Here is a 14,602-nt window from a genome sequence, read left to right as displayed (position 1 = left end):
TTTTTTTTTTTTTTTTTGAGAGGTTTTTGCTATAGGGCATGTGCGCTTGCCAGAAAGAGAGACAGAGATAGAAAGCGAGAAGTCATCTCCCAGGGGGGATGGCCACGCTGCAATCCTTTCTCCTCCATTCTCCTCTCTGGATCTTGGGCATGCACGCACACATGCCCGACGTGAGTTCAAGCCACTGGGTCTGGGACTTGAACCACGGTCGGCTACATGGGAGTCCAGCGACATAGCCATTACCCTAACTGCTGGCCCCCCTCTCCCCCGCATGATTTTCAAGCTGCTAGGTTTCAGTCTCCAACAGTAGTTGGCCATGAGGGAACCCAGTACCTTAACTACCACACCACCTGCTGGCCCCCTCAGTGTTGCCTTTTTTTAAATTTTATTTCTTCTTCTTATTATTTTAATTTGCTGTAGGGCACCTGTGCTCATGAGACAGACATGCAGACAGACAGTGAGAGAGAAAAAGAAAGAAAGTGAGAAAGCAAGGGTCTGGGACTTGAACCACAGTTGGCCGTGTGGAAGTCTAGTGCCTTAACTATCACACCACCTGCTGGCCTGTTCACTGTTGCTTTTAAAGCCAGATTTGTAATAGCTAAAAAATAAAGCAGGTTTCTTTAATCAAGCATTTTATGCTGGGTGCCTTACCTATAGTCTTCAATCTCATTAACGCAATAAACCTATAAGCAACAAACTTGTAAGGTGTCAGAGATCAATATTGTCACTATCTTGTTTTATGAATGAGGAGGTTAAGAGGTTTAGACTTGCCTAAGGACTGACAGTGTTGGCTGGCTGAGTTTGATTTCAGCTTGGCCCCTAGCTCCAGAGCCAGCCTATCAGCCCCAGTGGGCTCTCTTTTCCATGGGGGAAGCCTCAGATTGATGACAGGTATTCCATAACCCAGTTTTAGTGTATTTTGGAAAAATGTGAAGCCTTAAATGACATTTTCGTCTGCTCTCTCTCTTTTTTTTTTTTTTCCCCGTTTTTAATTCCCATATCCCCCTTGTGGTGGAAATGTGAACTTTCTTTACAAGCAGGCTCAGGCTGCTGAGTTATTGACAGTTCTCATGTTTCGGCAAGTCTGGGAGACAGAGGGTGTGTGCAGTCGTCACACAGAGAGGGAGAGGAGAATGGGAGGGAGGGAGAAAGCACCTCATATGAGGCATGGCCACACCACAATCCCTTCTGCATTTCTTTCTCTTGTCAACATTTGGCGTGCACATATGTATGCCTGGTGTATTTTTTCTTTTTTTAAAGAATTATTTATTTAATTTTTATTTATTCATTAATTTTATTTTAAATTTGATCAGAGAGAGACACACACACACAGAGATAGACAGACAGAGAGAACTTTTTGGTGTTCTGTGACTTGAACTGTGGTCAGCCATGTGGGAGTGTCCAGTGCCTTAACTACCATGCCACTTACTGGCCCCTCTAGTGTGTTTTTCAAGCCTCTGGGACTGAGAATTGAGCCTTGGCCAAATGAAGTCCAGCTATCTCTCTCTCTTTTTCTTTTTTTTTTTAAGAGAGATTTTTGCTATAGGGTACTTGCGCTCACCAGAGAGAGAGAGAGAGAGAGAGAGAGACAGAGAGACAGAAAGAGAGAAATACCCCCCCGCCCCCAGGGGGATGGTCATGCTGCAGTCCTTTCTCCTCTATTCTCCTCTTGCATTTACGCATGCATGCACATGTGCCCAGTGTGAGTTTTAAGCTGCCGGGTCTGGGACTCAAACCTTGATTGACTATGTGGGAGTCCAGTGATATAACCATTATGCCATCTGCTGGTCCTGGAATCCAGCTCTCTTAATCACTAGGCTTATGGGTATGTGCAGTGGTCAGTCTTTTTAAAAAAGTTATTAAAAATTTGTTTTTTAATTGTCAAAGGGTGTGGGTGCATGTGTCTGCCAGAAAGAGACAGAGAAGAAGAGAGTGCATCCCACACTGGGGTGTGGCCATGCCTCAGTCCTTTTTTCTCCATCTCTCCCTTATGTCAGAATTTTAGGCACACGATGAGTACATGCCTGGTATGTTTTCCAGGCCACTGGGCCTGGGACTCAAACCATGGTCAGCCACGTGGGATCCAGCTCTCTTAACCACTGCACTATGGAGCTGGCACATCCTGTTACTTGTTCCTGAATGTTTTCTTTTTACAGTGTTTTTACAGGATGGGCCTTTTCCCCTTTTACTTTCTGGAAAAACAGATGGGATGTCAGTTTAAACGAGAGAGTTCTATTTAGTGCTTTGTAAGCACTGTTGTCAGGTAGAAATAAATTTGAGCCCAGACAATTTGATATTAATAAAACATGCAGTAATGTGTTATGTTCAGCTATAATTTAGTGATGGGGAACCTGAAGGGAAAAACATAGTAGCTGGTTAAAGAGAAAGCTTAACCTCTCTTTTTCTTCCTTCTCCTTCACCTGCTTTTTCCAGATCGTAAAGTGGTCAGACTGTTGCTTGCCATTAGCTTGCAGACCTGGGGATCCTTATCAGTTAATTGCTGAAGCAAGTGTGGACAACTTCAGCAAGCTGGGGGTGGCGTTTATGGAAGACAGACTCCAGATGGATAATGGACTGGTGCCCCAGAAAATCACGTGTGAGTAACTTTGAGGAATATTTCTGTCATCATGGGACATTATGAGTTACTGTTGAAGAGTTTGAGGGCTGTTGATGTGCTGCTGATGTGACCGAAGGGTGAGGTTTAGATTCAGTTTACTGACATCAGCAGGTTGGATTTAACATAGTAGTTACAATACGTACATATGCCAAATACTTTTGGAGTTGGGGGGCTTATCCTTGAGTGTGTCTTTAGAGTTTATTAAATTTCTTAAACTAGAATTTCTCATAACTGTGTTGTCCCTGAGATGACATTTAGCTAGCTTGCTTGCTTGCTTTCTTTTAATTGCAAGAGGGCTCGTGTGCTCACTAGAGAGTGAGAGTGAGAGCGAGAGAGCACTTTTTGGTGTGCTCACCTAAAAGAGAAAGAGAGAAGAGAATGGGGCATGATCACACTGCAATCCTCTTTTCCTCCATTTCTTCATCCTGTCAGGATTTTGGGCACATGTACACAGGAGCTTGTGTGTTTTTCAAGCTTCTGGGGCCAGGACTTGAACCATAGTTGGCCATGTGGGGTCCTGCTCCCTACATACAGGACTTTACCACTGTGCTATAAGGCACATGAGATAGTACTCAGATTCAGAACCCATATAATGTTTATTTTGTGCAAGTTTATTTTTAAGTTGACTTATTTTTTAATGAGAGAGGCAGACAGATAGAGATCCCCAAGAGGATCTTGTCACACCATGATCTCCCTGGTCTTCCAGCCAGCAAGAATTATCAGTACATTTGGTGTATTTAGGTCAACCTGGGATCGGATCCTGGGCCTTCCCATGTGACCCCAGCATCGTGTGGCGGTGCCCTGCTGTCTGTGTCACCACAGCTGGGCCTGTTCCAGGCAATTTAGTGTAGTGTAACTAGTTTCCAGGCTGCAGTTCTGAATGAATGGGAACCATAGCTAGCGTCACTGTGAAGTTCTAACTCCAAAAGCCTTTTACTTAAAATATGCATATCACAATTTTTGGGGACAAATCTTTTTTTCAGAAAACATGGCCATTCTTCATTAATTAAACTTAGAAGTGGGCTTTCTATGTCTATGAAAGTCTTTATTTCAAACGAGCAGATATGCCCCTTATCAGGTCTAGAAATGTATGTAAATCACTTAGTTTCCCTTCTGCCATGAACCACATAAGATGTACAGCGTGTGCTTGATGAAGGTTTTTTGAATCAGTGATTGTAAACTTATATTCCAGTCCTTAAACAAGACACTGCAAAGACCCTTCTCCCTGTTGATCCTCTGAGGTATCCTGAGAGAGGCTTGTCCCTGGGGCATGCTTGGATATGTCACTAGATATGTTTTTTTTTTTTTAATTAAATTTTTTTTTTTTTTTACCACAGAGTGACTGTGCTTGGCAGAGAGAGAGACAGACAGAGAGAGGGAAAATGATAAGTCATCCCCCAAGGGGATGGCCATGCTATAATCCCTTTTCCTCCATTCTCTCAGGATTTTGGGCACACACACACACACACACTCACACATGTGCCCAGTGTGCTTTTCAAGCTGGGCTCAGGACTCAAACCATGCACTTGGTCATATGGGATCCAACACCTTAACCACCACGTCACCTGCTGGCCCAATATGTGGCCTCTTTATTTCTGTTTCATTATTTTATAGGAGAATACATCCAAGCCATCGAGTCTATAAATAAGTAGGCAAAATCACGTCCCTGAATCTCACTTTCTTCCCCAGCCCATATAGAGATCTTAGGTTCTCAGATTTGTATAGCAAAGATGTTGTGGCATTGGGGATTCTGCATGGGGTGTTCAGGGGCACTCTCTCAGCAGGCGGGGGCAGTTCTGTGGTTCAGAGGATGTAGAGTGGGGCTGCAGGTGGGAGCCATGCAGTAGCTACCCTGTGTTCTAAGTCATGAAAGGCAGAGCACGCTGGGCATCTTGGACTCAGCTACATGTCAAATGAGAAGTGTCAATTAATTACCTTTCCTGTTTATGCTTTAGCTGTGACCTTGCAGGATTCTACTCTGACAGAACTTAAGGATCAGGCCTCCTATAAGCAAGCACAAATTCTTCAGCAGAACCCTGAACCTTCTGTTGAGATTAAACCTGAGCGGGATGTCATGGAGCATGTTGGCAAAGATGACCTGAAGGCTCTTGGTAAAGACCCCGAGCAGAATGGAGGCAGTGCCTCTGGGGATGAACCTGTAGAGGATGGGAGCAGGGAAGAGGGCTCCACTGTGCATCCTCACCTCCATCTCTCTAGTTGCCATGAGTGCTTGGAACTTGAGAGCAGCACCATCGAGTCAGTGAAGTTTGCATCTGCAGAGAACATTCCGGATCTTCCTTACAGCAGCAGTGTGGAGGGTGTTTCTGATGAGCTTCTTCCTAAAAGTGAAGGGAAGAGAGTCAACATCTCAGGAAAGGCACCCAACATCCTGCTGTATGTGGGCCCCGACTCCCAGGAAGCCCTCGGCCGGTTCCAGCAGGTCTGCTCGGTTCTGACTGACTGTGTGGACACTGACAGTTATTTGCTGTACCAGCTGCTGGAGGAAAGTGCTCTTAGAGACCCGTGGCCAGACAACTGTGTGCTGTTGGTCATTGCTACCTGCAGCTCCATTCCCAAAGACCTGCACCAGAAGTTCATGGCCTTTCTCTCTCAGGGAGGGAAGGTGTTGAGCCTGTCTTCGCCCTTCGTGTTTGGTGGCTTTCAGGTGACAAGCAAGGGCACACTGCACACGACAGTCCAGAGCTTGGTTTTCTCCAAGGCTGACCACAGTGAGGTGAGGCTCAGTGTCCTGAGCAGTGGCTGCATTTATGAGGAGGGCCCTGGAGAACAGCTCGGCCCCGGCAAGCTCCATGGCCACCTGGAGAATGTGGATAAAGACAGGACAATTGTGCAGGTGCCTTTTGGAACATGTGGAGGAGAAGCTATTCTTTGCCAGGTACTGAGGGTGATGTCCATTTGATGATCTGTGGGTATCTTTGAGAAGGAATGTGCTCTTAAAGGCTGTGTATTTGGAGGTTTCAAGAGCTTGTGTGCTGGGCCAGCTCCATGGACTGGTAGTGAAGGGAGCCAGCTCCCACTGACCAACTGCATTATTTGAATTTGGCCCCAGTGGCTTGAAAAACATGGCACATGTGCATCTGTGACCCAGATCCTGAAAGGATGGAGAAGTGGGGAGAAGAGATTGTGGCATGACCACACCCCATTAGGAGATGCTTTCTTCCTTTCCCTCTCTCTCTGTCTCTCTGTCTGCCTCTGATAGAGTGCATACACCTTCTGGCATCTTTTTTTTTTTTTTAAAGAGTTTGTTGCTGTGGGCTCCTTTTGACAGTGGGTTCCTCTTGACAGGTGGAAGTTTTTGCTAATGGCGAATGGAAGGCTTAGTTACTAGTTCGGGGCTTTCGTGATGACCCTGATTTTTTTATTTTTTAGATGTTTATGCTATAAGGCACTTGCTGGAGATACAGAGAGAGACAGAGAAACAGAAAGTGAGAAGTCACCCACCAGGGGGGCATGGGCAACAATTCCTTCTCCATTCTGCTTCCATTCTTTTTTTTGCGAGAGGTTTTTGCTATAGAGTGTGTGCGCTCACCAGACAGAGAGAGAGACAGAAAGTGAGAAATCACCCCCCAGGGGGGATGGCCATGCCGCAATCCCTTCTCCTCCATTCTCCTCTCGGGATCTTGGGTACACACGCACACGCGCCCGGCGTGAGTTTTAAGCCACCGGGTCCGGGACGCGAACTGCGGTCGACTACGTGGGAGTCCAGCAACATAGCCATTATGCTAACTGCTGGCCCCCATTCTGCTTCCATCCTCACCTGGCGTGAGTTTTAAGCCACTGATTTCAGGACTCAAACTGTGATCGGCTACATGGGAGTCCAGTATCTGCTGGTCCCGTGATGACCCTGATTACCCAAAATACTTGTGATGGAGGAACAGGCAGATGGTGTATGGTTAATTAAAATTTCTGGCTAACTAAAGATTAGCTAGAAAATTCTTTCTTGTTTTGACCTTTACTTGTAATAACCTTTCTAAAATACACTGGTCTACACCATGGTTAATATAATTGAGCCATGGGCCAGCAGGTGGCATGGTGGTTAAGGCACTAGATTTCCACATGGCAATCGTCACCCAAGTCCCAGACCTAGTAGCTTGAAAATCACAAGAAATAAATAGATAAATAAATGAATAAATCTAAAAAAATACATATAGTGAGCCATTATTTATTTATTTATTCCTTTATGAGACAAGGAGGGAAGAAGGAAAGTAGGGGGAGAAAGAGGGAGAGAGAGTATTTTGACAGGGCCTCGTGTTGTGATCCTCCTGCCTCAGCATCCCCATCTTAGCTGAGATTATAGGTGTGCCTGGCATGTTCAGATTGGCCCCAGAACTGAACCTGGCCCTCCCATGTGGCTACCAGCCTCCCAAACATGGTGCTACCTGTGAGCCACCATGGCTGGGCTATTAAGCCTTTATTTAACATGGGAAGTTGAGTATCTTGGGGTGGTGATTTCGAACACTAGTGACCATCATGTTAAACTATTGCCTCTGATTGCTAGAGTAGTTGGTGTTAAAAACGTTTTCAAATCCTCAATTTTTTTCTTATGTTTTTTCACTCTTAAAATATAAGTGCTAAGAAAAATTTCAGATAAAAGACTATTGAAATTATTTAGATTTATGGTATATTAATACATAGATAAGGAAAAAATGGAGAAAGGATGGAGGAAAAATGCTAATTTCCTTTCCCTGCTTAGGAGGTCCTTTGGGTCTTCTGTTACTAATTTGCTTTGTTTGTTTTGTTTTGTCTCATTTCTGTTTTCTTTTTCTTGATTTCTTTTGTTGGTTTAAGTGTGGATAGGCTATTTCAGAATTCTATATAATTTACTGCGTATCTTGTAGTGCTTCAGGGCAAAAGTTTCTCTTACAAGGACACTCCTTTGTCCTTAAGGATGTGATGATCTGATGCGAAAAGTAGATGTAGGTGTTTTGTACAGAAGAGTTCCCAGGATGAGTGTAATAGATTTTGTTTTACTATAGAGATCGTTTTATTGATATTGAAAATCACTTACTTTCGTTCTGCTTTCATGATGTGTCTGTCCAGCCTTTCTAAAAATTAAGTCTTTAAGTTTTCTGAGAAAACATTCTTCAAGGGGATCTAATTTATTTATTTTTTTCTATTCTAAATCCCACTCATTTGTTCTTAAGAGAATTAAAGATTAAAATGTAATATTTTAATTACTAAACTTAAGAAATTTGGGTGTCAGGACAGGTGAACATGCCCAGCCAAGTAAGTTCCTGTAAGTACTACAAGCCACACGAGGGGGTTATTAGAGGCCTACTAAATGTTCCTCTTATCTTTTTCTCTGCAAATATGGTAACTATAGTAACTGTGCATACTCAGAAAATCCACTTAAAAACCTGACTTCCTAGTGCCATATTTCAGTTCTGAAGAGCGAATTTTACCACCCCTGTGTGCAGACTTGTACTAGAAAATTGATTCGGCACTGCTGTGATCCATTTCTCCAAGTTACATAGCAAATCTGCTTGCTGCACCATTTAAATTGACCCCTTTACCATCATAAAATTTGATACTCCAGTACATTGCCCTAGGAAAAAAAGGCAATATGATGCAGCTTCACAAATCAGATGCAGAGGATTAGAATGTCATTTTTGATTTTAAATGACTTCCAGTCTTCCCTGTGACAGGGTCACTGTTTTCTCCCCAGGCTTGTGTCATTGTGATACCTTGCTGAGATAAAGTAATAAATATTATCACAGACTGGGTAATTTCCCCTTCCCCTGTTCAATTTCATAGTCTTCATCTTGGTAATAAATCTATTAATGATGTAACCCAATAAGAGGAGGCAAAGTACTTCAAGGACAAACACAGCTGCATGCTAGCTGGTGGGTTCCCAGCCGAGTAAGCTGCATATTTGATGCTTTTGCCATTTATGATCATAAAGAGAGGAACTGTTGTTCCTTTGGTTGCTGTATTGATCAAGGTTGCAGGGATGACTTGGGGCTGTGGACGAAGGCTGATATTTGACTGTTAAGTAGACTAGGAGCTTGGCCTGAAGTTGTCCCAATAATAAAGTCTCTAAAATGGACTTGAAAAGATTTTGTATCTTTTTTGTTTCTTTTGCTTTTAATTGCTAGAGGGCACATGTATTTATTAGAGAGCAAGGGAGAGAAAGAAAGTACCTCCCAGTGAGGTATGGTCATACTGCCATACTGCAATCCCTTCTCTTACATTTCCCCATCCTGTTGGGATTGGGGGTTGGGCATGCACCTGGCATGTTTTTCAAGCTGCCACGCCAGGATTTGAATCATGGTTGGCCCTGTGAAATCTGGCTCCTGAACCACTAGGCTATGAGGCTGAACCAGATTGTGTTTTTTTCCTTTTTTTAAAAAAGAGTTTTGCCATAGGGTGCATGCACTTGCTGGAGAACAGAAAGAGAGAGAGAGAGAGAAAGAGGGAAAGTGAGAAATCACTCCTGGGAGTGGGTGGTGGGCATGTTGAAATCTCTTCTCCTCCATTCTCCTCCTGGGATTTTGGGCATTCACACACATGTGCCCAGTGTGATTTTCAAGCCACTGGTCTGGGCCGCGAACTGTGGTTGGCCATGTGGGACTCCAGCACCATAACCACTATGCTATCTGCTGGCCCCCAGATTTTGTTTTCTTCTTTAGCTTTACACAGGGCAGAAGTGGGTCTGCTTTTAAGTCTGCTTTTAAAGCAGAGTTTCTCAACCAAGGCACTGTCGACATTCTGGGCCAGAGACTTCCTGAGGTCAGGGGTAGTCCTGTGCATTTTAGGATGTTCAGCAGCATCTCTGGTATCTGCCACCTGAAGCCAGTAGCACTTTCCTTCCTCCATTTGTGACTGGAGACATTTGTAGTTCTGGCTTTTAGGTCAGTTAAAAAGCCTTAATTTTAGAAGAAGCCAAGTTACAGAAATATGGGGGGGGGAGAGTAATTTAAAAAGTTCATGGAAATGTGTATTATAAAAGATTACATGGATTTCAAAGTTTTTTTTTTTTTTTTGGAGAGGTTTTCGCTATAGGGAGCATGTGCTCGCCAGACAGACAGAGAGACATAGAGACAGAAAGCGAAAAATCACCCCCCAGGGGGGATGGTCACGCCGCAATCCCTTCTCCTCCATTCTCCTCTCAGGATCTTGGGCTCGCCCGCTCATGTGCCCGGCATGAGTTTTAAGCCACCGGGTCCGGGACGCGAACTGCGGTCGACTATGTGGGAGTCCAGCGACATAGCCATTATGCTAACTGCTGGTTCCCGGATTTCAAAGTTTTTGCATAAAAAACAAACTTGTAGTTTATTCCATTTTCCCCATGAACAACTTGAAGTTTCCGCACAGACCCTTCACTATGGCAACAGTACAACCAGAGGGCGAGACCAGGAGCACAAGCTGCCACGTGCACATTCTTGTGTGTTGTTCTGTCTCTGTTCTTTCAGAGTTCTTTCCATTTCCATTGTGGAAGCACCTAAATGTGAAGATCTCCAGATAGAAAACAAAAGCAATTGTCAACTGGCTCTGTGGTGCAGTGGTAATGTGCTGCTCAATACAAGCCAGATCCCACATGGTGATCTTGGTTCAAATCCTGGCTGAGATTATGTTGTTAGATTTGTGATATTCATGTAATGTCAAAATTTTCTCTGCCATTTTCTTATTAAATTTGTTAATGATGAAGGGGTTAACCTGGATCCTCAGAGAAGTAGATGCCAAGACAGAATTATACATGTCAAGATTTCATTGGTGGTGTGAGAGAACATGGGAATATTGGCAAGGCAGGCTGAGACAGCTGTCACACTGGGGTGCAGTGTTGATCCCTGAGTGATGAGGAGGGTGAAGGCACACCAGGTAAAAGCACCCTGGATTGCTTCGTGAACTAAGGAGCTTTTGGAAAGGCCATTGGGAAGGCTTTAAGCTTACGCTAGGGGCACACTTCGGCTCTGGTCAGCCTGAAACACGTCAGGCATGCATGCAGGTGTCCAGGATCCAGTGGTCTGAAGGAACTGAGGGAGGGGGTTGTGGCATGGCCAGACTTTGTGGAGGATGCTCCTCTCTCTCACTTTCTTGCTCTCTCACTCTCTCATGCACGTGCGGACACTCTGTCGTGAATAAAGACGAGAAAAGCAGTTCTCCCAGGCTCAGTGGTGACCTTCTGCCTATGCCCTGAATCTCAGAGACCTGTCTGCAGCCTGATTGCAGGTTTCTAATTCGTGTCTTTTTTTTTTTTTGGAGAGGTTTTTGCTATAGGGTGTGTGCTCACCAGACAGGCAGAGACAGAGAGATAGAAAGCGAGAAATCACCCCCCAGGGGGGATGGCCATGCCGCAGTCTCTTCTCCTCTATTCTCCTCTCGGGATCTTGGGCACGCACGCACACGTGCCCGACGTGAGTTTAAGCCACTGGGTCCAGGATGCGAACTGCGGTCGACTACATGGGAGTCCAATGACATAGCCATTATGCTAACTGCTGGTCCCATCACTTCGGGTCTTTCTCACGTGAATGGAGTTCAGTACATTCACTCTGTGTGCTTCTCAAATATCCTGTGTACGCACCCTGCCCAGTGAGCCCGTGTGTTCCCTCCTCTCCGAGGCTTAGGTGGGAACAGAACCTTGCTTGTTTTATTCCTGCCACCTGTGAGGGTTGACCTCTGGCATAGTTAGGTGCTCACATGCATTAAAGGGGACTTGCCGCCTTGCCAGTGGTGCACCACCACAGAGAACAGAGGCTCATGCTTAGGGCGTGGGGGCACTACATGGGTGGCAGATCCCTTAGAGGTTTCAGCCTCCTCCTCTCCGCACCTCTGCTCTGCACACTGGCGGGTGTGTGCTGTCCTGGGTGGAGCAGCTGCAGTGGCCAGCTGTAGTTTGGGGACTGTGTTGGACAGTGTTCTGCTAACCTTTTTAGAGTGCCCTTAACTTTTAACATTTGAACCATTCTGGGCAATATATTTGGGTAGAATATTTAGCTTGGTTAAGGCTTGGATGAGAAATGAGACATTTAAGTTGCCTAAAGGCTGATGTCATGCTTTTCATTTTCATAAGGCTCCTATAACAGACTAGAAGCTTTGCCGTACGATAGGCAAAACAAAGCAAAATGAAGCGCACCTCTCTGCCCACTCAAAACAACACAAATTTAAACATAGAATAGAGGTTTTTATGGGCACCAGAAAGGCCTCTTTTTGTTTTGTGTATTTTTTCTATGGGTAAGAGAGACAGACAGCACCCCCGACAGAGTCTGGGAGCCATTCATCCCATTTCAGCCATCTTAGACCAGGGCACGTGCCGGGAAAAGTCAGGGATGCTTCTGGGGGAGAACCTCGTACTTTCCCATGTAGGTCAGCCCTACCACCACCCACTGGCTCTCTGAATTCCCGTAAGCACTCTTTTTTGTTTGTTTTGCTGTGATGTACACTCTCTAGTGAGAGAGAGAAAGTGAGAAATCACCCCCTAGGGGGCGTGGCCATGCTGCAATCCCTCCTCCACTGAGGATTTTCACACGCATGCACATGGACCTGGCGTGATTTTAAGTGCCGGATCTGGGACTTGTACCATTGTCAGCTGTGTGGGAATCCAGAGCCTTAACCACTACACCACCTGCTGGCCCCCCTGCAAACAGGCTTAAAGTGATGAGTGAAAGTACTCTCCTCCCAGTACTGCTTCCCGGTTCAGACTAACAAGTAGGAAGGATGTTTCCAGCATGACTCGATGCCCCCTGTTCCAGTTTAGCAGCAACCTCTTTGGGTTCTGCACATAGGTGTTTCTCAGTGTTTTGGTCTGTAACCAAGTTAAGTAACTTTCCCAAAGTCTCACGACTGATCAGTGATAAATATCAGATATCAGAACCTGGACAGTGTTTGATGACATGCAGGGTTTTTCCACCGTGACCTCTCAGCCCAACATCCATGATTTCAATAGGCTCTTTGGAATCTTTTATTGTTTGCCATTACTTTCCAAATATTTAGGTTCAAGGACCAGCAGTTGGCGTAATGGCTATGTGCTGGACTCCCATGTAGTCAACCGCGGTTCGAGTCCTAGACCCAGTGACTTAAATTTATGCTGGGCATGTGTGCGTGCGTGCTCAAGAGCCCGAGAAGAGAATGGAGGAGAAATGATTGTGGTATGGCCATCCCCCTGGGGGGGTGTGATTTCTGGCTTTCTGTCTCTCTGTCTCTCTGTTTTCTGGCAAGCACACGCACCCTATAGCAAAAATCTCTCCATAAAACCCCCAAAAAACAAAAAACAAAAACCCCCAAATATTCAGGTTCAGAATTTACATGGTATTAGAAGAAATTTGTGTTCAAGTTTTCAGAAAAATTGGTGAAGAAACTGACTTCTTAGTGTCTGCAAGTGGCCCCAACTTACAAAGTGGCATCTTTGTCCTTCAGGTACACTTAGAACTACCTCCCAGCTCTTCAGAAGCGCAAACTCAAGAAGATTTTAATTTACTCAAATCAAGCAATATTAGAAGATACGAAGTCCTTAAGGAGATCCTGACAGCACTTGGCATAAGCTGTGCTGTGACACGAGTGCCCGCCTTAACACCCCTGTACCTGCTGTTGGCCGCCGAGGTGAGTGTGGGCTCAGCTGGGCAGGGAGCGCCGCCCTGTGGCCCTTCAGCCAGTGGCAACCCTTGATCTTCACCAGTTGGTCTTGGTTTTGATTTCCGTTTTGATTTTCTATTTTGACTTTGGGTTTGGAGACCATGTCAAAGGTGTGCAAGTGTAGGTTGTTTTTAGTGTTTGTGTGGAAGGGTTGGAAGGTGTGAAACCTGCTCAGTATTGCCCTTTCCTTGGGAGGGGAAGGGTCCCTGCTTTATGTGTCAAAGGTGTGTTGGGAAATCACAGGGTTTTCATTTGGGGTTAAGCATTTGCTCTGAGGTGGGCCTCTCTCAGCCAGTCTTTGGATGGCAGAACGCAGCTTCTGCTTCGCTGGCGCTGAGGTCTGCCATCTTGTGGCAGAGGGGCTCCAGCAATTTTACCTGCCTTTTCTTGGAAAAAAGAAATCCCTCACCCCAACATGTATTCATTTATTTATTTTTAGGTTTTTGCCATAGAGTGCTTGCATTTGCCAGTGAGAGACAGGGAGAGGGATAGTGAGAAATCATTCCCAAGGGGGAGGGCCACAGTTTTTATAAAAATGGAAGCATTATCTTTGGGGCCGTACTCGGTCACTTGGAAAACTTAGTTTTCAGGCAAGAGGAGAGCTGTGAACTCTCTGGGTATAATGTGTTTACCTGGAAAGTACAGATATAAAATCTGAGAGCATTTAGGATTATGATAACTTACAGGTTTGTTTGAGGACTAGATCAAACAATATATTGGAAGTTTGGTAAAAATTATATTATTTAAATAATAGAGCAGTTATTGTCATCATTAAGTTGTTGGGAGGGCAAATGAATTAAAAGTATAAATGTACCTAACAAGTATCTAATACTTAGTCTAAAAAGACTACAAGTAATGTATGTATGTATATATGTATTTTTTATTTTTAGAGGTTTCTGTCTTATGTTGCATGCTCGTCAGAGAAAGAGACAGAGACAGTGAGAAGGAAAGTGAGAAATCCCAGGGAGAATGGCCACATTGCAATCCCTTTTCCTCTGTTTTCCTCTTGGGTTCTTGGGCTCGCATGCACATGTGCCTAACCTGAGTTTCAGGCCACTGGTTCTGAGACTTGAACTGAGATGGCCTTGTGGGAGTCCAACAATGTAATTGCTATGCCATCTGCTGACCCCACAAGTAACTTTTTAAAAAAATTATTTTATATAACTTTATTCATTCATTCATTTATTTATTTCAATTTGACCAGAGATGGGTAGAAAGAGAAAGAGAGAGAGAGAGAGCAAGCTGCCAGGCCTGGGACTTGAACCATAGTCAGCCATGTGGGAGTCCAGCATCCTTAACCACCAGGCCACTTGACAGCCCCCGAGTAATTTTTTTTAAAAGAATTTTATTTAAAAAAATTTAACTTTATTTATTTATTTATTTATTTATTTATTT

At 44.6% G+C, this 14,602-nt stretch overlaps 1 protein-coding gene across 1 annotated transcript in view; it reads left to right on the top strand.

Annotated features, from left to right (window-relative positions):
- Window positions 1-2,433: 2,433 nt before the first annotated feature.
- Window positions 2,434-14,602, top strand: part of HLCS (holocarboxylase synthetase) — a gene marked incomplete at its 5' end in the record, with an annotated part of 233,007 nt that continues 220,838 nt past the window's right edge. The window contains 3 exon segments of the mRNA XM_027770951.1: window positions 2,434-2,596; window positions 4,573-5,513; window positions 12,992-13,174. Coding sequence (XP_027626752.1) covers window positions 2,434-2,596; window positions 4,573-5,513; window positions 12,992-13,174 — 1,287 coding nt within the window.

This window comes from Tupaia chinensis, unplaced genomic scaffold, assembly GCF_000334495.1.
Source record: "Tupaia chinensis unplaced genomic scaffold, TupChi_1.0 Scaffold000175_1, whole genome shotgun sequence".
Taxonomy (NCBI): Eukaryota; Metazoa; Chordata; class Mammalia; order Scandentia; family Tupaiidae; genus Tupaia; species Tupaia belangeri.
This window is presented reverse-complemented; position numbering and strand designations above follow the sequence as displayed.